General features: G+C 42.3%; 1 protein-coding gene across 7 annotated transcripts in view; it reads right to left on the bottom strand.

Annotated features, from left to right (window-relative positions):
* fcsk (fucose kinase) overlaps nucleotides 1-21,940 on the bottom strand; it is a 391,653-nt gene that overhangs the window by 14,180 nt on the left and 355,533 nt on the right. For all 7 annotated transcript variants that reach the window (XR_011952315.1, XM_072547619.1, XM_072547621.1 and 4 more), the window contains 6 exons: nucleotides 20,742-21,106; nucleotides 17,702-17,912; nucleotides 10,033-10,199; nucleotides 8,539-8,766; nucleotides 6,877-7,020; nucleotides 4,187-4,306 (listed from right to left, as the gene is read on the bottom strand). Coding sequence is in view for 6 of the 7 variants with exons in the window: in XM_072547619.1 (XP_072403720.1) it covers nucleotides 4,187-4,306; nucleotides 6,877-7,020; nucleotides 8,539-8,766; nucleotides 10,033-10,199; nucleotides 17,702-17,912; nucleotides 20,742-21,106 (1,235 nt within the window). In the remaining variant the exon portion in view is untranslated. The remainder of the gene's footprint in view (nucleotides 1-4,186; nucleotides 4,307-6,876; nucleotides 7,021-8,538; nucleotides 8,767-10,032; nucleotides 10,200-17,701; nucleotides 17,913-20,741; nucleotides 21,107-21,940) is intronic.

The following is a 21,940-nucleotide window of genomic DNA, read 5'->3' as shown; positions in this document are numbered from 1 at the left end:
AACTTTACCAAGAGCAGAGAAAAGAAAGGATTTCTCTTGTATAACAATACAACTTAATTTGTCCCCTTTCAAAACACCCATCTACACATATACTCAATCACAATTAAGAGAAACAAAAAATGAGTACTTAGACAAGTCCTCAGAGCTGTGATGGACCTGAAAGACATCTGTGCACAATTAGTAGTTCAGGATAGCTGAGTGGGATGAAAGGCCCACAATCAGGAAGACCCAGGAACATAGCTAGTTTGGTGAAGTTAGCAGTCTGCGAAAGCTGGTGTTGTGTCTGTGAATAGGTACTGGACTGCACTTTCAGAGTCCAGGGTGAATGGAACATATAGAACAGGAACAGTTATTGAGACATCCATGACTCAGCAGCTCTTGAGGGGATGTTTCAGACTAGATTGGCAAAAGTGAAGAATTATAATCTCATGTGAAGTTTAATGAGATTTGATGACCCACTGTGTCATTAATGTCTGGGGAGTTGCCCAGGAATTTGTTGGATGCCCTTTGTGGGGTGTTGATCTTGTGTATCGATAGCACAGTAATACAATCTACAATACATGAGCAACTTATTTCTAACTGCCAGAATTAACATGAGGTAAATATGATTATTAGGTCAAACTGCACGTGTATTGTAGATTATATCACTGTTCCAGCCCTGCAAAAGAAAGTTCATTCTTGTTTGTTTAGAAGTGTGGAATCTTGTGTCTTAATAAATCTCCCAGAACTCTCATTGACTTCAGAAATAAAAACTTCTGGTCCCCAGGCAGATAAGAACTCAAAGTGGTAGCCTGGTACAGAATTATAAAATAATTTCACAATAATACACATCAGAAACTCTGTGTTTTGTGGCAGTGGCTAATCAATTATCAAGCTACGGAGATGAGAAGGTCGTTGGCTTCATGTCTATTTTCAACTTTTTAGTTGGGCTCTGCTCAGAACATAAACACAATTGCCCTGAGTTAGAATGGGATGAGTTTTGCTACCTAATGACTCTTGCTGCGAGTACTCATTCATGGACCATTGGAAAGAATTATATGTCAAGATGAATACGATTGCACAGGCTAACTATTGGTTGATCCTGGAAATGAAGGGCTTGTCACATGAGGAGCGATTGAGGACTCTCAGTCTGTACTCAAAGGAGTTTAGAAGGATGAGGGGGTATCTGATTGAAACTTAGAAATACTGAGTGCCTGGATAGAGTGGATATGGAGAAGATGTTTCCATGTGTAGGAGAGACTCGGACCCAAGGGCACAGCTCGGGAGTGAACGGAGGACCCTTTAGAACTGAGATGAGGCAGAATTTCTTCAGCCAGAGGGTGGTTAATCTATGGAACTCATTGCCACAGAGGGCTGTACAGGCCAAGACATTGAGTATATTTAAGACAAAGATAGATAGGTTATTTAATAGTAAAGGGATCAAGGGTTACAGGGAGAATGCAGGAGAATGGGTTTGAGTAACATATCAGCCATGATCGAATGGCAGAGCAGACCCCATCTGCCAAAATGGCCTAATTCTGCTCCTATGTCTTTGGTCTCATGGAGACTATTCCAGTTCTTGGTGTTTATACTGCCTCTTTGATCATTTTAACTCAGTGCCAATCCCCTGCCTTTTCCCCCACAATCCTGCACGTTGTTTGTATTTAAACAAGCATTCAACACCTTCTTGAATTGATCAATTGAATCTGTCTCCACCACTCTCCATGGTGCATCCTGTATCCTAAGAACTCGCTGAGTGAATCAGCACTTTTCCCTCATCCTGAATTTCCTTCTTTAGAAAAATACTTTAGAACTGTGCCCTCTGGTTCTCAACCTGTTTTTAAGCAAGAACATGCTGTCCAGACCCCCTTGTGATTTTGAAAACCTCTATCAAATCTCCCTTTTAGCCTTCTGACCAAGGAACAGTCCCAACTTAGAACATAGAACAGTACAGCACAGAACAGGCCCTTCAGCCCACGATATTGTGCCGACCATTGATCCTCATGCAAGGTAAACCTAATGTACGAACCCTCAAATTTCTGTGACCATATGCATGTCCAGCAGTCTCTTAAATATCCCCAATGACCTCACTTCCACAACTGCTGCTGGCAACGCATCCCATGCTCTCACAACTCTCTGCATAAAGAACCCGCCTCTGACATCCCCTCTATACTTTCCGCCAAACAGCTTAAAACTATGACCCCTCGTGTTAACAATTTCTGCCCTGGGAAAAAGTCTCTGGCTATCAACTCTATCTATGCCTCTCATTATCTTGTACACCTCAATTAGGTCCCCTCTCTTCCTTTTTCCAATGAAAAAAGTCCAAACTTCTCCAAACTTTCCTCATTACTGAAGTGGCTCATCTCTGGAACTGTTTTTGTAAACCTCTTCTCCATTCCCACCAATGTATTTACATTCTTCCTATAATTTGGTGTCCAGAAATATATACAACTCCCCAGCTGAGATCTCATCAGTGTTTTATATAAATTTATCATTATCTTGTAAACTCGGTCCCTAATTATGATTTCTATTGTATGATTTATCACAGCTCTCTCCACTTGTCCTGCCATTTTTAATGATTTATGTACATATACATCTCTCTGCTTCTGCCTTTAGAATAATACTCTCTCTTTTATACTGTCACTTCCTGTTGTTTGTCTCAAAGTGTATCATCTCTCACTTCTCTGCATTCATATCCATCTGCCACCTATCTCCCCACTCCACCGACTTGACTATGTCCTTTTGAAGTTCTGCACTGTCCTCCTCACAGTTTACAATTCTCCCAAGTTTTGTGCTGTCCACATGTTGAAATCATCTCCTGCAGACCATGATCTTCATCATTTATATATCAGGGAAAGAAAGAGTTCCAATTACAACTTGTGGGGAACTCCACAAACATTTCTCCAGCCCAAAAAAACCCCTTAACTATTAATCTCTGTTTCCCATCCCTCAGTTAATTTTCTACCCATGCTGCAACTGTCCTTTTTATTCCATAACCAATAACTTTCCTCATAAGTTTATTGTATGGCACTGTATTGAACATCTTTTAAAGGTTCACATATACTACATTATCAAAGTCTCCCTCATCAATCCTCTGCACTCTTCAAAAGACAAAAGGAAGTTAAGACATGATTTTCCCTTAAAACACCCATGCCAACAATTCTGAATCAACACACATTCTTCCACAAACTATTAATTCTAACTTGAATAATTGTTCCTAGAAGCTTCCCCACCACCAAAGTTAAACCGATTGAGCTGTTTTTGCTGCTACATCATCCAATCCTGTGTCTGCCCAATCTAATGTGTGTTCAAACCATCATTGATGTGCATGGTTCCTCCAGACCTGACAATCCTAAAGCACTCCGGCTGCCCTCTCACACCCTACTCTCTGTAAAAAGGACCGCGTCCAGAACCCTGCTGCCTGTGTCTTTCTTTACATCAGATTCCATGCACCCATCAACCCTGTGCTTGCTAACCTCCACTTGCTCCTGGATTAAACAATCCATTTATATTAAAATTCTCAGCCTTAGCTTTAAATTCCTTCATTACCTTATGATTCCCTATCATTGTAATCACTCCCAGCCCCACAACCCTCTGAGATAATAGTGCTTCCCTAATTTAGGGGAGTGTGCTGGATTTTAATCCCGATACCATTGTTGCCTGTGCGTTTAGCTTCCTGGTCCCTGAACTCTGGAATTCCCTTCCTCCATCTCTTTCCTCCTATACAATCTTCTTAAAACCTAACTCTTTGACTGAGTTTCAAATCATGAGCCCTAATGTCTTCTTACGTGGCTCAGTGGCAAATTTTTCTTTAATCTGCTCCTGTAAAGCTTTTTGGATTGTCTGATTAGATTCAACACACTATACAGATAAAAAGTGTTGCTGTTTTAGATGTAAATCAGCCTAGTTAAATACTGTAACTCTCAAGGATCATACAAGGATGTTCAGGGAGACCAGCACAGCTCTTTTCAATAAACCTCAATTACACTGACCCACCTACTTACCATCCCCCTCAATCCATTCTACCTCAAAAATCCCTTCTAAACTTCTGTTCCAAGCTAATTGTTTCACCAATCTCTGTGAATATGCTCTTGAAATTCTCTTCCTGCTTCTAATTGTCAACTTCTCTCTCCTGGTATTGAATTTCTTCACCACATTAACCTAGATCAATTCCCTCGATAATTTGGAGATCAGGGATAGTCTGTACCTGTTGTCAGCATCTGCTCCAGGTGAAGAACTGCATGGATGAGGGACGAGGTGTTGCAGGTTTTTCCAGCAGCTGTGATCAGAGCTGCCATCACTGCCCCTGCAAGGATACTGCTTGTACCTAAAAACACAATAAACAGTACACAACCCTGAACTTCACTGTTCTGTTTTTACATTTTACAGGCTTCACTTGTCTGTCATACTGTTTTTTGTGTTCGTAACTCACAACTAATATTCCTACAGTGTGGAAACAGGCCCTTTGGCCCAACAAGTCCACACTGACTCTCCGAAGAGTAATCCACCCATTTCCCTACCCTATATTTACCCCTGACTAATGCACCTAACCTACACATCCCTGAACACTTATGGACAATTTAAGCATCACCAATTCACCTGATGTGCACATCTTGTGGGAAGAAACCGGAGACCTGGAGGAAACCCACGCAGACACGGGGAGAATGTGCAAACTCCACACCGACAGTTGCTCGAACTGGAATCGAACCAGAGTCCCTGGCGCTGTGAGGCAGCAGTGCTAACCACTGAGCTACTCTGCCGCACGATATAAATTACAATTACTCATAGCCTCTAGATAAAAACCTTGGGGTTGTGCCAAGTCAAGTGATGTCAGTGGTGAAAAAGCATTGATGGATTTAGAGGACAGCAATTGATGAAGTGCAAAATCAGTCTAAGTTTGTGCACTTATCAGATGCATGAGATTCCATGTACAACATCTGTGTGTGCATGCATGTAAGGGTGCACATGGGAGTGCGAGTGTTGAGTGTGTGAATGACAGTGTGAGTGGGACATATTTTAATCAATTCAAGGAAAGTGGAAAGTTACCGTTGCCTCGGGAAGTTCAGGAGTTGATAAAATGAATGAGAAAGGTGATTTTTGAAAACATCCAAAAGTAAGGTCACGGGGAAACATAAATTCATGAAGACATTCCATGAGCCAGTGCACATGGAATGGCAGCACGGTATTATGGAGGACTGGACGAGTATTTTTACTGTCCAACTTTCAAAGTAAAAATTGGTGTTCAATTTAAATTAAGTAATACTCAAAGACTAAGTAGTAAGTGTAAGGGTCTTATATATTTAATATTCTTTAAACTAGACAAAGAAAATGAAGAGAGAGTAATTTATGGGTAAGTTATGGCAGGGCAGTTCGGTTGCTCTTGGGTCACATGGGGAGTCAGGAACATGTTCAGTGTCCAGAGTGATCATTTGTACAGGAAATGTCTCTAATTACAACTACTAAAATCTGTATTTCAGAACTGTAACAGCAGCTCGAGTCACTGTGGAGTATTTGCTAGGCTGAGGACTTTGTGGATAGCACATACAGAGAGGTGCCCACACTGCAGGTAAAGAGTGCACAGACAGAAAGGGAATGGGTGAGAGTTTGAGTCTCTTGGGTTCATTATCCACAAGATTTTCCATTTTGGATGCTGCTGGCTGAAATTATTTCTCAGCAACAGCTATGTTTGTGGTATCATGAATCAAAAAATCCCTACGATGCAGAAAGAGACCATTCACCCATCATGTCTGCTCTGACCCTCTTAAAAAGCACCGCACCCAGACCCAACACCCCACGCTGCATTTACCATGGTTTATCCACTTAACCTGCATATTTCTGGACACTATGGGCAAGTCGCCGTGGCCAAGTCATCTAATCTGTACATTTGGATTAAGGGAGGAGACCAGAGCACTCGGGGGGAGGGGGGGGGGGGGGAAATCAACAGCCAGAGGTTGTGATTCATATTGGTACCAAAGACATACATTAAAAAAAAGAGCCATGAGCTCCTGTAAGCAGGCTATAGGCAACTAGAAATTAACTGTAAAAGCAAATGTGGAAGGCAAAGGACACAGGGGCCTGTGGTAAATAGGGCCATAGCACAAAAAAAGTGTAAAAACGTTAAATGACAAATCTAAATGTAGTGCATGTGAATGCACAGAGGGCTCTAAATTAGGTAGATGAATCAACAGTGCAAGTAGCTGTAAATGGATATGATATGATTGTGATTATAGAGGGCTGTCTACAGGTGACCAAGGCTGAGAACTAAAAGAGTGTTCAAATTGCAGAGGGACAGGAGAAAGAAAAGGAAGGTGGGGTGGCCTTGTTAGTAAAGGACAAAGTCAGTGCAATAGTAAGAAAGGATGGTGCCTTAGAAAACCTTGTTGGGTCATCAGTCTGGGTGGAACTATGGAGCAGCAAGTGGTGAAAAACATTTGTGGGAGTTGTCAATTGGCCTCCAAACAGTACAGGCCAGGTAGAGGACGAACATTCAAAAGGAAATTAAGATATGTTTACAACAAAGATGTAGTTGTATGGGTTCATGGGTGACTTTAATCTACAGGTAGATTAGGCAAACTACATTTGCAAGAAGGAGGCGGATGAATTCCAGGGATATGTACAAGATGGATTTTAGACCCGTACATTGAGACATCAACCAGGGAATAAGATTTCCAATATTCAGTAGAATGTATTGAGAAGGGGTTAATTAGTAACCTTGATGTGGGGATCCTTTAAGGAAAAGTGACCATTCCTGGTAGGCTTCTTTATTGGGATGGAAAGCAATGTGGTCCAGTACAAAACTGGTATTCTAAACCTAAATAAAGGATTGCAAATGGTGAAAGAAAAGGGTCTCTTGACACCAGATACTGCTACTCAAACGTTTATTTCATGGTTACTCACCGAGGCCAGATCCGTGTGGCAGATTGGACCAAGTGTGAAGCTCAAAGCCACTACCAAACCCCGTCATTAACTGATCCTGCAGCAATACCTGCGAAGGGTAGTGTATAATTTCTGTGCAGATAAAGGCTGCTTTCAACAAGGCACCTGTCAACAAATAGAACACTTGTTGAAGAACAGAACACAACACAATGTCATCAGACAGAGATGTAAAAGAGATGGGTTTTATTCTGTAGATGAAGGTCGGAGGAGCAAATATAAAAGAGGGAAGATGAGGGGTTAGACAGTGAAGGAGATTAGAGATAACAGGAGAACAAAAATGACAGGTAATGGTTGTAGAGAAGCGAGAGTGGTCCGGAGAGGTATAAATGGCTCTACTGAAATCAAAACCACATATGCATGTGTGTGGATAGCTGGGAGAGGGAAAGACAAAGTATGGAATACAGGGAAACAAAATGGAGGACACAGTTGATGGTGCTGAAATTGGTAAAGTCAATGTTTAATCCAAAATAGTGTAATGCAGCTGTGAGTCACAATTAAGGTATTTAAAAGGGCATTCAGCCTTTATTTTGCACTTTAATAAAACATTATGAATGACACAGGGGCCAGGGGCCTGGCAACACATTAGAGGAGGCTTCATGGTGGGAGTTCACAGTGCCTTTGTCAGATTTTGCACACACTCTTGTATAAAGGAGCAGGAAGGTTGAGCATGGCTCATCCCGAACCAAATGCAACAATCTGGGAGGCATTTTCCTGTGGAGTAATGGCCCTGACAGCTCTGGCCTATTACTGTGCATGCCATTTAGACCATTGGGTTAGTGCCTTCATTTTATGGTTCTCTCTTGCTCTCTGTGAGTCTGAGCAGCTCACATCTTCTGACCTGCCAACTCGCCCTCCCTACGGCTCCTTGTCTTGGTCCTCTCACATCAAACCTTCCTCCACCAGTCCTTATTGGATGATACCAGTGAAGGCAACCTAACTGTGAAATTAAGGCAACAGACATTGACAAAACACAGAGGCTCGGAATCCTGAAATAGTCCCAGTGTCAGTTTTCCAACACCAGCAGGAAAATTCAGCCCTGTCTGTCCATAACCATGTGGTTCCAGGAGACATCAGAACCGAGCCTGACCCTGTCCTCCTCTGAAGCACAGAACTATAGTTAGTGACCAACAGCAGAAATCTGAAGTGATTCTCAATTAGAGCAACTGGATAACTATTTCATCCAGAAAAACCGTACACACAGCCTACATATGAAGAAGAATAAATTCAAAATTAAGCTAGGGGAAACAATAATTAATTGAGTGTTCAGTTAATGGAACAGGCTCCCTAGGATGACAGTGAAAGCAGTTGATTTTGATCATTGGTCATAACTGGAATAATTCAGACATGAGGGATGGGAAGTGTGACATGGTTGGAATGAAGAGATTAATTTGGACCTATGGCTCCCAGACGAATCAACCGGGGTTGACTACATCATATGTTTAAGATCATTGCAGATTAACTGAGGATGGCAGAATGGGTATGAGATGGACAACGGTTTTTTTTTTATCCAGACATTTCTCCTTTTTCAATCTTAGGCTGGTTTATAATGTACTTCCTACCATCTTGGCAACTCAGAAAGGGGAGTACAGGGAGCCTGTCTACCGGCCTTCCTGTCGAAGATACCTGGTGCACGTGGCTGAGAGTAGTCCCGCAGATCGTCCAGAGTCTGACACACTATCTCCACGCTCATTCCTGTCTCTTTGCTTCCACTGTTTAGGACTAAGTGCAGCTTGGGCTCTGCTATGCGACGCACTTTTGCACCAACTGGTTTGCACTTGTCCACTAGAACGGCGATATCCAGCACCACTCCTCCATGCTCATATGTTATCGGAGGTGTGTCACTCCAGCCACCTGTGGGAAGGGGTTACATATCTTAGGCTTGGGCATTGAGTTAGTGTTTGGATTACAGGGAGGCAAAGGGTAAAAATTACAAAAAGTTTAGAACAGATCTCTACAGCTCATTCTCCCAGATCAGACAACAACATAGACAGATGTAAGGGAGAAAGCTACACCACAAGCAGGAGGTCACTTTTACAAGTTCACAGAGAGATCGACAACATCGGAGCCTCCACTGCAACTTGTGCTCCTTACAGGTGTAGTTCCCGACAGTGAGAGTGAATTCAACACTTACTCACTCCTCTGAACCCTTCAATTCCTATTGTTTCATCCATTGGTCCAGTTTACTACAGAACCTTCATAGCTTCCACTTCAATCACTGATTTGAGTGAATTCCACAGCCTCACTGAACATAGACTGCAGCTCACTACCACTTTCTCAAGGGCAATAAATGGTCAGCCAGCAATGTCCACATCGTACAAGTGAATTTTTAAAAAATCACTACCTTGTGCGCAAAGAAGTTCTTCTTGCCCTCTGTTCTGAATCACCTAACATTCAATCTCATACCTAATTTCTCATTTTTGACTCTTTATCTACCGGGAGCTGTTTGCTTCAGCGATCTGTTACATCTGTCCAATAATCAGTATTCTTACAAATAAATGGTCATCTTTTTATCTGTATTTCTTCATATCTGGTAGAATGAATATTTGTAGACTCTTAAATGCCTTGAACAGCACATAATGTATGTTTTCATCATTCCCACCCTCATATTCAAATCTCTCCACAGCCTCACTACTCCCCATCTCTGTGAACTCTCCAAGCCTCTGGAATCTCCATACTCCTCCAGTTCTTGCCCATTGAGCATCTGACTTCCATTGCTCCACAACTACTGGCTGTGCCTTTACTTCCTAAGCCCTAAATCCTGGAATATCTTCCTTAAATCTTCCCCCTCCTTTCTGAAGACTTACTTCCTTCATTAAGATTTTGGGCATCTGTCACATTATTTCTTTATATGGTGTGGTATCAGAGTGATCTGCTAATCACTCCTTCAAAGCACATTGCCATATATGACTAAAATAAGTGGGCTCCTTTGACCATTATTGGCTAAACAGTCTAAATACACGCTCAAATTTCTGGTGAGAGACTCAAATCTATAACATTTTGAGGTCTTACCAACTAAACCATGGCTACTAACACAAACATATCACCTCAAGCTGCAGACTAGATTGGTAATCTGACTTTAAGATGCTCATACAGAGTGTAGTCATTAAGTAAGAGTACCTGAGATGTCAATACGGGCAGGGCATTCTGCCACCACCCAGTGATTCATGGGAGGAAGCTCTCCCTGGCCCATGGAGATGAACCTTCGTGCTGACATCACAGCCTGTCGGATTAGGATCTGTTCCGCTCCCTCATAATGACGGGCTGCCCTCACCAGAAGGTCTGGCCTGCAGTACGTGAGATAGAAAACTGTATCAAAAGGTTTGGCAGGAGTTAAATGAACAAGTAACAACCAGCTTCAAGATGGTTCAGTGACAAGTTTTCAATAGGGTCCTCAGGTTCCCATGCCTCTGTACCCATATAGCAAGTCCAGAATTCTATATTACATATCGTATTCTACTTTGTTGCTGCAAACTAATTAAGGACATTTCAAAAGAGAAAATCACTTGAGAATAGGTGACAGTAGGTTGGACGTTAGTTCAGGGCGTCCTTGGTAGTAATACAATATTCATGCATGCTACGTGATTTAATTCACCTCTGTCAACACTTACTTGGGCTTCAAGCAGTGCAATTGATCATTTGAAATATCTCACTCTTTCACAGAACAGTAACCCTTTTTCTGGGAACAGATCCATGGTTGGCATCAGCACTCTGGATTTTGAGGCCATAGAGTACCAAAGTTTGACTCTTCCCTCTGGTACCAATGACATTGCCCCTGTCCATGTGCACTGAAGGAGTCAATGAAGCAGATTCTTAATGTCAGTTCAGACCAAAATAATTTATTGGTTCAATATAGGGACTCAATAAATAATTTTGCATTCTCTCTGATCAGATAGTTCTCCCTTCTCTGACTCAAAATTAAACTCTAATTTCCACTCTCATGATATCCAAATTCTCTATAGTTAGGGAGCTTTGGTAGACTTTCGATACATTTACATAAGAGTGTAAAGTTCAAGAATTCTCTGCATGCTAAGCCTTGTGGTGAAGTTCTATCCCACAGGCATGGACAGCATTGATGTATAAGTTTAAACTCAGTAGGACATACTGATGAGTAAGGTTGAAGATTCTGGTGAAGGAAGTTCCTGTTCAGTATAAGTATTGAACAGTTGGAAAAGTTACCCGTTACTGTTCTGCAATTTACCTGTAAACATTTATGTCAGCTGAATATTATGGTGGCAAAGCAATGGAGGCCTCAGCCCTTTACTTGTGGTCAGGTACAGTGCACAGGTGCAGGAAGCCCTCACACCCTAAGGTACTGGATTTCATCAGCGAGAGAGACAATCGTACAATCTGTAGTTGCTATGTTATGGTCCCAGCTTTTATCTAGTCAATTTGTTTGTGATGTTATATACTCTTAAATGAATATTTCTTTCAATCTTGAAATAATTCTTCATTAAAGGCTTATCAGTGAAGAAAATGTTTCATTCAAGTCAGATTCCAGAATGAATTTTAGTTTAATACATTATATTGTAGTGGCATCTAGTTAAAAATAAAGGTGTGATTGACAATTAAGGATTATAGTCAGGTAGGACACATATAAACATCAAAACATTTACAAAGAAAGATGCAAGTAGGAGTTAACCAGTAATTACATCATTGCAGCTAGCAGGAAAATCTAGAAATCAGTAAATAGTTAGGAAGGGATTGGACATAACACAAATGATATTAATCAGGCAACAAGTATCAATTAAAAAAAAATATTCATTGACTAGAAGGAGGTATGACAACATCACACCTCGACATGAGGATTAGTTATGAATTGCAGGAACAATACTGAGGCCATCGAACAGATAAGAGATAACAAAGATCCATATTAATGAATATCACTAGAAACCAGAAAGGGACAATACCCACAAAAACAGAGAGAATGAAAAATTTTCTTTACTGATAAACCCTTCACGAAGGATTCTTTATGGACTAGGCCAGACCGCTCAAAACATTCTTAGGCAGGCAGCCCCAGACCATAACTTTGCAATTTGTTTCGGTAAGTGTGCAGTGAACGTTAAATTTAAATTAGATTCCCTGCAGTGTGGAAACAAGCCCTTCTGCCCAACAAGTCCACACCGACCCTCCGAAGAGTAACCCACCCAGACCCATTTCCCTCTGATTAATGCACCTAACACTATGGGTAGTTTAGCATGGCCAATTCACCTGACCTGCACATCTTTGGACTGTGGGAGGAAACCGGAGCACCTGGAGGAAACCCACGCAGACACGGGGAGAATGTGCAAACTCTACACAGACAGTCACCTGAGGTTGGAATTGAACCTGGGACTGAAAGGCAGCAGTGCTAACCACTGAGCCACTATGCCACTCCCCCATTGATGGGAGCTTCAGTGGGGGAGTGTTGAGTGGTGTAATTTAATTTAAGTTAGTTTAGTTCAATTTAAGTTAATTTAAGTATGAGAAGCACATGGTTCAGTTACCAGTGATTGTAATAAAAGGCTTATATCAATCATGCACACTGCCCCTCTGCACCACCCCCACCCTGTCTCCTGATCCTGCTGTCTAAACACCATGCACAGGGGATAGGGGACAGTTTGTCTCCCGTTATGGGGAGTCCAGGATGAGAGGACATGATCTCAGAGTAAGGAATCACACATTTAAGACTGAGATGGGGAGGAGTGTCTTTTCTGTGGGTGGTGAATCTGTGGAACCCTTCACCCACAGAGAGCTGTTGAGGTTTGGCAATTAAGTATATTCAAGGGGAAGGGGAGGGAACAGAAGAGGAGAATGTATTTTTTATTTGACACAGACAGTTGTTATAATCTGGAATATATTGCCTGAAAGGTCAGAGGAAGCAAGATTCCAGTGAAAGGGGGGAGGTGGATAAATATTTGAAGAGGGGAATAAAGAAATGCAGTTTGAGTAGATGTGGGGAGGGGGGGAAGGGGGAGGTGATATGGTAACTTGAGATGGGAAGCGGGACTAGTTAGATAGATCTTCCACAACGAGCTAGCACAGACACAATGGACTGAATGGCCTCGATCTGTGTTCGAGAACAATCCTGCAAATAAAGCAGCAACTAGTGACACCCACGCTCCTTCCTGTTTCACCTTGTTTGTTTTTCTGTTTATACCTCTGCTCCATCATAAGGTTTCAGTAGTCATTGTCAGATAGTCACCAGGGGGCAGGTGAGTAATCCTGCGTATGTACTTTGAGCTGCAGCATTCCAAAACAGGATTTGATTATAGGGTGATAACAACTTTCACTTATAGAGCACTTTTTTAATGTCATTTTAAAACGCCCCAAGGTGCAATCCAGGAGCATCACAAAATGACATATCACACCCAGTTCCTTAAGGAGATACTGGATATGACCTAAAGGACCCCTGAGACCTAAAGCTTAGTCAAAGAAGTGGCCTCAGGGGTCGGGCATTTGGAGGCACGGTTGCCATGGCTGCGAGACTGTCAGTGTTGCCGGTCTGGCCTGTTCCATACTCTTGCGTCGAGTTATCTTCCAGCTCACTAGGAGGTCAAAGATGCACCGTGTTTGCAGGGACACAATTTGCAAACCGCAAGATATAAAGGAGAGAAAAGTGCCAACGTCCTGAGGGCCACCTTTGTGTAGACTGCAACAAGCCATACACACACCCTCCATGCATGAATGCCAACTGTCAATGAGTACCAAGGTTCCCCTGTGCCCCCGGTGGTGAAGGATCCCTTCCCCTAATGGCTCATTCCAAGGAACATCTTCAACCACCAAGTGGCTGTAATGTCCTCAAAAATAGACAAGGGTCAATTGCTCCGATGGATACCCATGTGGGCTGTCAGAGTCATTTGGCAGAAGCCCCCACGTTCACATGAGCACCAAGACATAGAAACACTGAAAACATTAGCCCGAGTCGGCTATTCAAGATCCCCTTCTAGTCTTTTGACGTGGACACAGAGACAAAAGGACCAGGCCCTCTGAGCCTGTTTCCCCATTCAATATGATCATGGCTGATCATCCAACTCAGTACGCTGTTCCCACTTTCTCCTCATACCTTTAGCCCTCAGAACTATATCTAACTCCTGCTGGAAAATATTCAACGTTTTGGCCTTGACCGAAGGGTCTGTTTCTGTGTAAGTCTATGACCACTCTCTGGGGCAGAGAATTCCACAGGCTCACTACTATCTGGGTGAAGACATTTGTCCTCATTTCAGTCCTGTGTCCTTAGACTGTGACACCAGGCTGTGTACTCCTCGAGTCATTAGGAACATCCTTCCTGTTTTTAGCCTGTCACATCTTATCAAAATTTTATAGAATTCTATGAAATCCACTCCCCCTCCTGATTCTTCTATACTCCAATGAATTCACTCCTAACTGATCCACTCTCTCTTCGAATTAGAATCCCTACAGTGTGGAAACAGGCCCAACAGGTCCACAGCAACCCCCTGAAGAGCAACCCTGTATGTACCCTGACTAATAACCTCCACTATGGGCAATTTTAGCACGGTCAAATCACCCCAACCTGCACATCCCCGGATCGTGGGAGGAAACCGGAGCACCCAGAGGAAACCCTACGCAGAGACGGGGAGAAAGCGCAAACCGCACACAGTCAGTCGCCTGAGGCTGGAACTGAACCCAGACCCCAGCCCCGCCAGGCAGCAGCACCAACCACCAAGCCACAGTGCCACCCACATTAGTTCTATCATCCCAGGAATCAGTTCTGACAACTTTCAATGCATTGCCACAATAGCCAGAACACCCTTCCTCAGATAAAGAGACCGAAACTGCACACAAACATCCAAGGTGCCGTTTTACCGAGACCCTGTATAATGTTGTGGTTCTGTTCGCCGAGCTGGGCATTTGTGTTGCAGACGTTTTGTCCCCTGTCTAGGTGACATCCTCAGTGCTTGGGAGCCTCCTGTGAAGCGCTTCTGTGCTGTTTCCTCCGGCATTTGCAGTGGTTTGAATCTGCCGCTTCCGGTTGTCAGTTCCAGCTGTCCGCTGCAGTGGCGGGTATATTGGGTCCAGGTCGATGTGCTTATTGATTGAATCTGTGGATGAGTGCCATGCCTCTAGGAATTCCCTGGCTGTTCTCTGTTTGGCTTGCCCTATAATAGTAGTGTTGTCCCAGTCGAACTCATGTTGCTTGTCATCTGTGTGTGTGGCTACTAAGGATAGCTGGTCGTGTCGTTTCGTGGCTAGTTGGTGTTTGTGGATGCGGATCGTTAACTGTCTTCCTGCTTGTCCTATGTAGTGTTTTGTGCAGTCCTTGCATGGGATTTTGTTCACTACATTGGTTTTGCTCATGCTGGGTATCAGGTCCTTTGTTCTGGTGAGTTGTTGTCTGAGAGTGGCTGTTGGTTTGTGTGCTGTTATGAGTCCTAGTGGTCGCAGTAGTCTGGCTGTCAGTTCGGAAATGCTCTTGATGTATGGTAGTGTGGCTAGTCCTTTGGGTTGTGGCATGTCCTCATTCCGTTGTATTTCCCTTAGGCATCTGTTGATGAAATTGCGTGGGTATCCGTTTTTGGTGAATACATTGTATAGGTTTTCTTCTTCCTCTTTTTGCAGTTCTGGTGTACTGCAGTATGTTGTGGCCCTTTTGAACAGTGTCTTGATGCAACTTCTTTTGTGTGTGTTGGGGTAGTTCAGGACTTGGTCTGTATGTGTGGCTTTCCTGTATACCTTTGTGGTGAATTCTCCGTAAGATGTTTTCTGTACCAGCACATCTAGGAATGGGAGTTGGTTGTCCTTTTCTTCCTCTCTAGTGAATCGGATTCCTGTGAGTGTGGCGTTGATGATCCAGGGTGTGTATTCTCTATTTTTGTGTTTTTAATGATTACAAAGGTGTCATCCACATATCTGACCCAGAGTTTGGGTTGAATTTGTGGTAAGACTGTTTGTTCTAATCTTTGGACAGCTTCTGCTATGAGTCCAGAGATGGGTGAGCCCATGGGTATGCCATTGATTTGTTCATATATTTGGTTGTTGAATGTGAAGTGTGTTGTGAGGCCCAGGTCCAGTAGTTTGAGTATGCCATCTTTGTTGATAGGTTCACTGTCCTGTTGTCTGTTCTGTATGTCCAGCAGGTTGGCTATTGTTTCTCTGGCTAGGGTTTTGTTGATAGAGGTGAACAGTGCCTGGTTTAATACCCCTCTGAAAAAAATCAAGGACAGAGTATCCCTTGAGCCAAGGAACAGCTTTTAGAAAAAAAGGGACTAGCTTTGTGACATAAAGAATAATGAAGAAATGAAAGGAATATCCAAACAAGAGTAGAAAACATCACAAAAAATTGACTAGATGAAAGCTCATCATTTCACAAAGGAATCTTAAACATATAATTAAGAAATAATGTTAAATGACATATCATCACAGGAAAATGGGAGGAGCCTATACACGGTTAACAGCCACATTTATAAAGTAGGAGGAACCCAAGCAATATAAAAATTAGATCCTTTCACTGAAATTTCAGGAGTATTAGAGACCCATAGACAATACTTCTCAAAAGTTCTTTTTTCCCCCACTGGGAGAAGATATCTTTCTTGCTCAGGGATTTAAGGTAAAATTTTAGTGTAAGTACTGCTGTATATTCTATGCTTAGATATTCGGAGGGGTTCTTAGATATCCTGGAATAGTTAAAAATAACATCAAAGTAGATTCTGTCAGATTTGGTCTTGTATCCTTTGGTAGTTTTTGTCATAGTGATATCCACTTCAAGTGAATTGCTTATTAATTGCTGTTAATATAAATTGGAAAATCAGTGAATCTTTTCATTTAAGCCTTTTTGTTATCACCAAAACAATCTCTACACTCCATAAACTCCTAATAGAGAAAATTCCTAGACCTTTAAAATACCTGGGACACTTATAGCGTAACAACAGCTTATTAATATTACACGGGCTATATCGAGGCAAATAAACATTCTTTAGCTGCTTTTTCTCCTGTGAGATGGGTTTGTGAATCCTGCAGACCCAAGATGAGGAGCTTGTGGGATTGACTGGCACGAATTAAATGGACAGGATTTATCAGAGAACCATCAGGGAAATGTATATTAGAGTCATAAGCTATAAAACACTTCATTTTTTTTAAACATGGTGGCCATTCATTAAAATCTAACATACAAAGTTACAGATGTTCTTTAACAATATTCTTAAAAGAAAAACAAATAAAATAAACTAAGCTATTCAATTATAAAACACAGTTTAAAAGATCTTAAAATACATAGCAAAACAAAGTCTCATCTATTCCTCAACATTATCACGTTATAGCAATCAAAATCCAATAGTTATCTCTCTATCTCAAATTTTTAACTTGCACTCAACTGATCCATCCCATATATTCTTGTAAACTGTGAAGTCTTCTTAAATAAATACTCATAAAATTGAGAGCCTAGTCTTTCTCAGTCTTTTAACAACTTGCCAATTTCTAACCAAACACTCCTGGTCTGGAAGTTGCACAAACTAACTTTCTATTAAAGTAATTTATTTCCTGAACTATTCTATACCCTTTTCTTGGAAAGAAATTAAACTGTGCTTCTGTCCCATTCATACTGTCCCAATACTCCCTGTCAGAAACCCAGGGGTCCCTGCTCTCTAACATATGTGCAATTAAGTCATTGTTCTGGAAAAACTAATCAAGGTAGTTCTTTTTAAACACCTCACAAAAGTAACAAAGCCCATATACCACTAATTGAAAACCCAATCACTGATGATGATGTAAATCTGATACCTTTCTTCATACCCCGAAAACGTGGAAATGTTATCCAGTACCTTATTCAACCACAAAGAAGCTCCATTGTTACCTGTTCAGCCATTTGGCCCTCTCCTCCGCCAGTCTCTTCACTCCAAGCACCACATTCCTGCTTTCCAGTAGGTGGAAAGCATCAGTCCATGCTGGGTTAGCAGCAGGTCCACTCCGGAGCCCTCCTTGCCCTCCAGCCATGCAACCCAAGACATCAGCAACACAGGCGAGGGTTCGGGCTGCGATGCCCAGGTCCTCAGTGGTAGTAGCAACTGCAAACCGAGAAAAGTATTAACCTTCAACTCAACAAAAAAAACTAGCAATTCTTCATCTGGTCTGAAATTCAACTGGATGGCCATGTGAAAAGTGAATGCGTTACCTGGTAGATACCTCCCACTATTTACATATTGTTCCTCAAGAGGATGACTTTCTTCTACCTTGATGATGTGGGTCCTCAGCTGACTAAACAACTCAATGCTTTTTGAGGGTAAGCGGTATTTGGCCTCCACCTGTACCTATGGGAGATGCTCAAGGTTGTTGGCCTGTTCACAAATGCTCTTTTTTCTCTAGCTTGGGTCATCTTGGGCAGAGATGGTCAGAAGTCAGTGCATTTTCTCAGGGAGGCTTTCAGTACTTCCTTGAAGCATTTCTTCTTCTGCCCTCCTGGTAATGGTCCATGGTGAAGGTCAGAGTAGAGAGCTTGTTTTGGAAATCCTGTGACAGACAAATAAATAATGTTGCCTCCAACTGCACTGACTAATCATTGCCAGTGTCTTGACAATGAGGAGAGAGAGAGGATCAGTTTATTCCAATAGATATGCAGGACTTTGTAGAGGTTGTGCTGCTGATATTTTTCTAAGGACTCAAAATGTTTGTTGTACATTCTCTTGTCTATGATACATACAGGCAGACTGGTAACACTGCTGCCCTGAGACAGTGAGCCGTGTTCCACCTTTGTTCCTTAGAAGGTCACACGTTGTGTTGGAACACTGGAGGTGATGTTCAATTTCATCATCTGGGATTGGTGGGTGGTGATGTTCCTATGTACTTATTGCCTTTATCTTTCTAGGTGGTAGTCTCAAGTTTGTAAGATGTTGCCGAAGGAGCTTTAGTGAGGTATTGCGGTGCATATCATTGATGTCATATACTGCTGCTGCTGTGCATCAGTGGTGAAGGGAGTGAATATTGACAGTGACAGGTGGAGTGCTGATCAAGTAGATTGCTTTGTCCTGGATGTTAAACTTCTTGGGTGATGTTGAAATTGCAGTGACCTCAGGGAAGTGGACAGTATTCCATTACACTTGTATATGGTAGGCAGACTTTGGGAGTTAAGAGGTGAGTTATTTGCAGCAAGATCCCTAACTTCTGACCTACTTTTGTAGCATTAGTATTTATATGGCTAGTCCAGTGCAGTTTCTGGTCAATGGTAATCCCAAGATGTTGCTAGTGGGGGAATTCAGTGACGATAACACCATTGAATGTTAAGGGACAATGGGTCGATTCTCTTATATATTCTTTTCCACTCTCTTACATTGGGCAGGAGAAATGAAAGTTTGAACATACCAACAGATTAAAGAACAGCTTCTTCCGCCCACTGTTATCAGACTTACAAACTGACTTCTCCATTATTAGAGAGTTGATCTTTTTCTGGACCTTCTTTGTAGCTGTAACACTATATTCTGCATTCTGCTTTATTACTCTGATGCACTTATGTGAAGTACGATTTGTCTGGATAGCACACAAAACAATACTTTTCACTGTACCTCGGTACATGTGACAATAATAAATCAAATCAAAACTTTTTTTAGGCAGTCATTGCCTGGCATTCCTTGTTACTTGCCACTGCCCAAGACTGGATGTTATCTAAGTCTGGTTGTGTATGGACAAGAGCTGCCTCAGTATTTGCTGGTGGAGAGAGGGAAAATGTGTACACGTTAACATTTTAGAAATTGATAGTTATTTTGATTGATATTCAGAGATTGATATTTTCAAGAAATGTGGTTTAACACAATTGTGAAAAACATCTGAATAAAACAAATTATTATTCTCTAGCATCCTAATATCTGACATCAGACTACTCAAATGCTTTTGAAATGGACTGTTGTGAGGTAGGAAGTGCACCAGCTGATTTAAGCATAGCAAAAACCTCAAACAGCACTGCATTAAATAACTAAATAATCTATTTCCAGTCTTCACCTCTTCCCCTCCCTACCTCCTTCCCATTTTCCTCATTTTTCTCCCCATTAAAAGGATCATCCTCTGCCATTTCTACCACCTCCAGCAGGATTCCACCACCAAACATATCTTCCCCTCTGTCTGGCTGTCAGCATTCTACAGGGACTGTTCTCTCTGTGACACCCTGGCCCACTCTTTCGTAGCTTCGAACACTTCTTCACCTTCATGGCATGTTAGTGTGCAATCGCAGAAGGTGTAACACTTACCAACTCATCTCATCCCTCCTCTCTGTCTGAAATCCTGAGCATCTATTCCAAGTGAAGTAGGATTTCACTTGTACTTCTTTCAATCTCCTCTATGATATTCACTGCTCACAATGCAATCTCCTTTACATTGGCAAGACCAAATGCAGACTGGGACACCATTTCATTGTACACCTCTGCTTTGGCTGTAGGAATAATCTCAATCTCCCAGTTGCTTGCCATTTCAATAACGCATCTTGCTCAGATGCTAATATTTTTGTCCTGGGCCAAAGCTCAATGCAAGTTGTAAGAACAACACTCGATTTTCTGCTTAGGCACTTTACAACCTCTAAGATTCAATATTGAGTACAACAACTTCAGAGCATGACCTTTGTCCTCCATTTTGATGACATCTCCCACTTCTCTTGTTAGCTTTGCTATCAGCACAATAGATCCATTTTTTTTCCTTTTCATACTTATCATTTACACCTATTTTACATCTCTATCACTCCTTTACTACCATTAGCATTTTGTCTTTTGCTGTCTCACCATCTGTTCCACCCACTTCTCCTCCTGTGTCAACAGTACAAAAAGCACCTTTGCACAGCCTCTTTCAGTTCTGAAGAGTCATACTGGACTTGAAATGTTTCCAGTGACACTGACCCATATAAAGTTGGCTCTTACCTGTATCGAGAGTGTTAAGGATCTGCTGCTCATGACCTTCACAAACGGCTGCCCTGATCAGAGGCCAGAGGCTGTTGTCTTTGCGACCCAGTAGTGTACTCTGGATTTTATGCTGAGCCTGGTTCAGGAAGAGCTGCTGTCGCCAAGCGAGCTCAGCTTGCTGGTCCAGATAGTTCAGGACTTCTCTCATCGATAGGCGCCAAGCAGACTGCCACTTGCTCAAGAACTGTCCTCTCTCTGATTCTAGAAACCACAGCACGTCCTCTATCCCAATAGGTTCCGATACGTGCAGGACTGGAAAGAGCCGAGCATTAAGCAGGCACTGGTCACCTTCAGGAATGTTGGGGTCCCACAGCTCCTCTTTCCTACGAAAACCAGAGATCTTTGATTCACAGTCTGGCATTTTCCCCTTAAACATTCTCTCAGGCTGGGTTGGAGGAGGGGGCAGTGATAGTAATATGTGGCCCTGTCACTACCTTGTGTGCACAAACATACAAGTTAAAAGCAAGAGAAAGTCCCTTAGTCTGCTTTGCCCTTCACTGAGACCATGGGTGATCTGATTACACCACAGTCCAGCCTGCCGCTACAATCTTCCAACTCTTTGCTTGTCAAGAATCTATTGAATATTTTTAAAAAATAATTCAAAGGCTCCATCACCCTTTGAACAAGACAGTCCCACAGACACTCAACACTCAGAAAAGAAAGTCTCTTAATCTCTTAAATAACCCTTTATTTTAAAAGTGACTCTATATTTTAGATTGTTCTAAAATACCAAGAGCAAATAGGTGCAGCACAGTGGCTCAGCAGTTAGCACTGCTGCCTCACAGCGCCAGGGACCCGGGTTCAATTCCAGCCTTGGGTGACTGTTTGTGTGGAGTTTGCAGATTCTCCCTGTGCCTGTGAGGGTTTCCTCCCAAAGTTCAAAGATGTGCAGGTCAGGTGAATTGGCCATGCTAAATTACCCGTAGTGTCGGTTATTAGTCAAGGGTAAATGCAGGGGATTGGGTCTGGGTGAGTTACTCTTGTTGGGCCAAAGGGCCTATTTCCATACTATAGGGATTCTAATTCTAATTCCTTTCATATGCGTCCTGTCAAGACCGCCGAGGATCTTGTATATTTCAAACAAGTCACCTCTCACTCTTTTAAACTGTATGAATTCTGGTGGAAGAAGTGAACCCCAACATTACCTCTGAATGGCA

This window comes from Chiloscyllium punctatum, chromosome 26 (assembly GCF_047496795.1).
Source record: "Chiloscyllium punctatum isolate Juve2018m chromosome 26, sChiPun1.3, whole genome shotgun sequence".
In the NCBI taxonomy this organism is placed as follows: Eukaryota; Metazoa; Chordata; class Chondrichthyes; order Orectolobiformes; family Hemiscylliidae; genus Chiloscyllium; species Chiloscyllium punctatum.
This window is presented reverse-complemented; position numbering and strand designations above follow the sequence as displayed.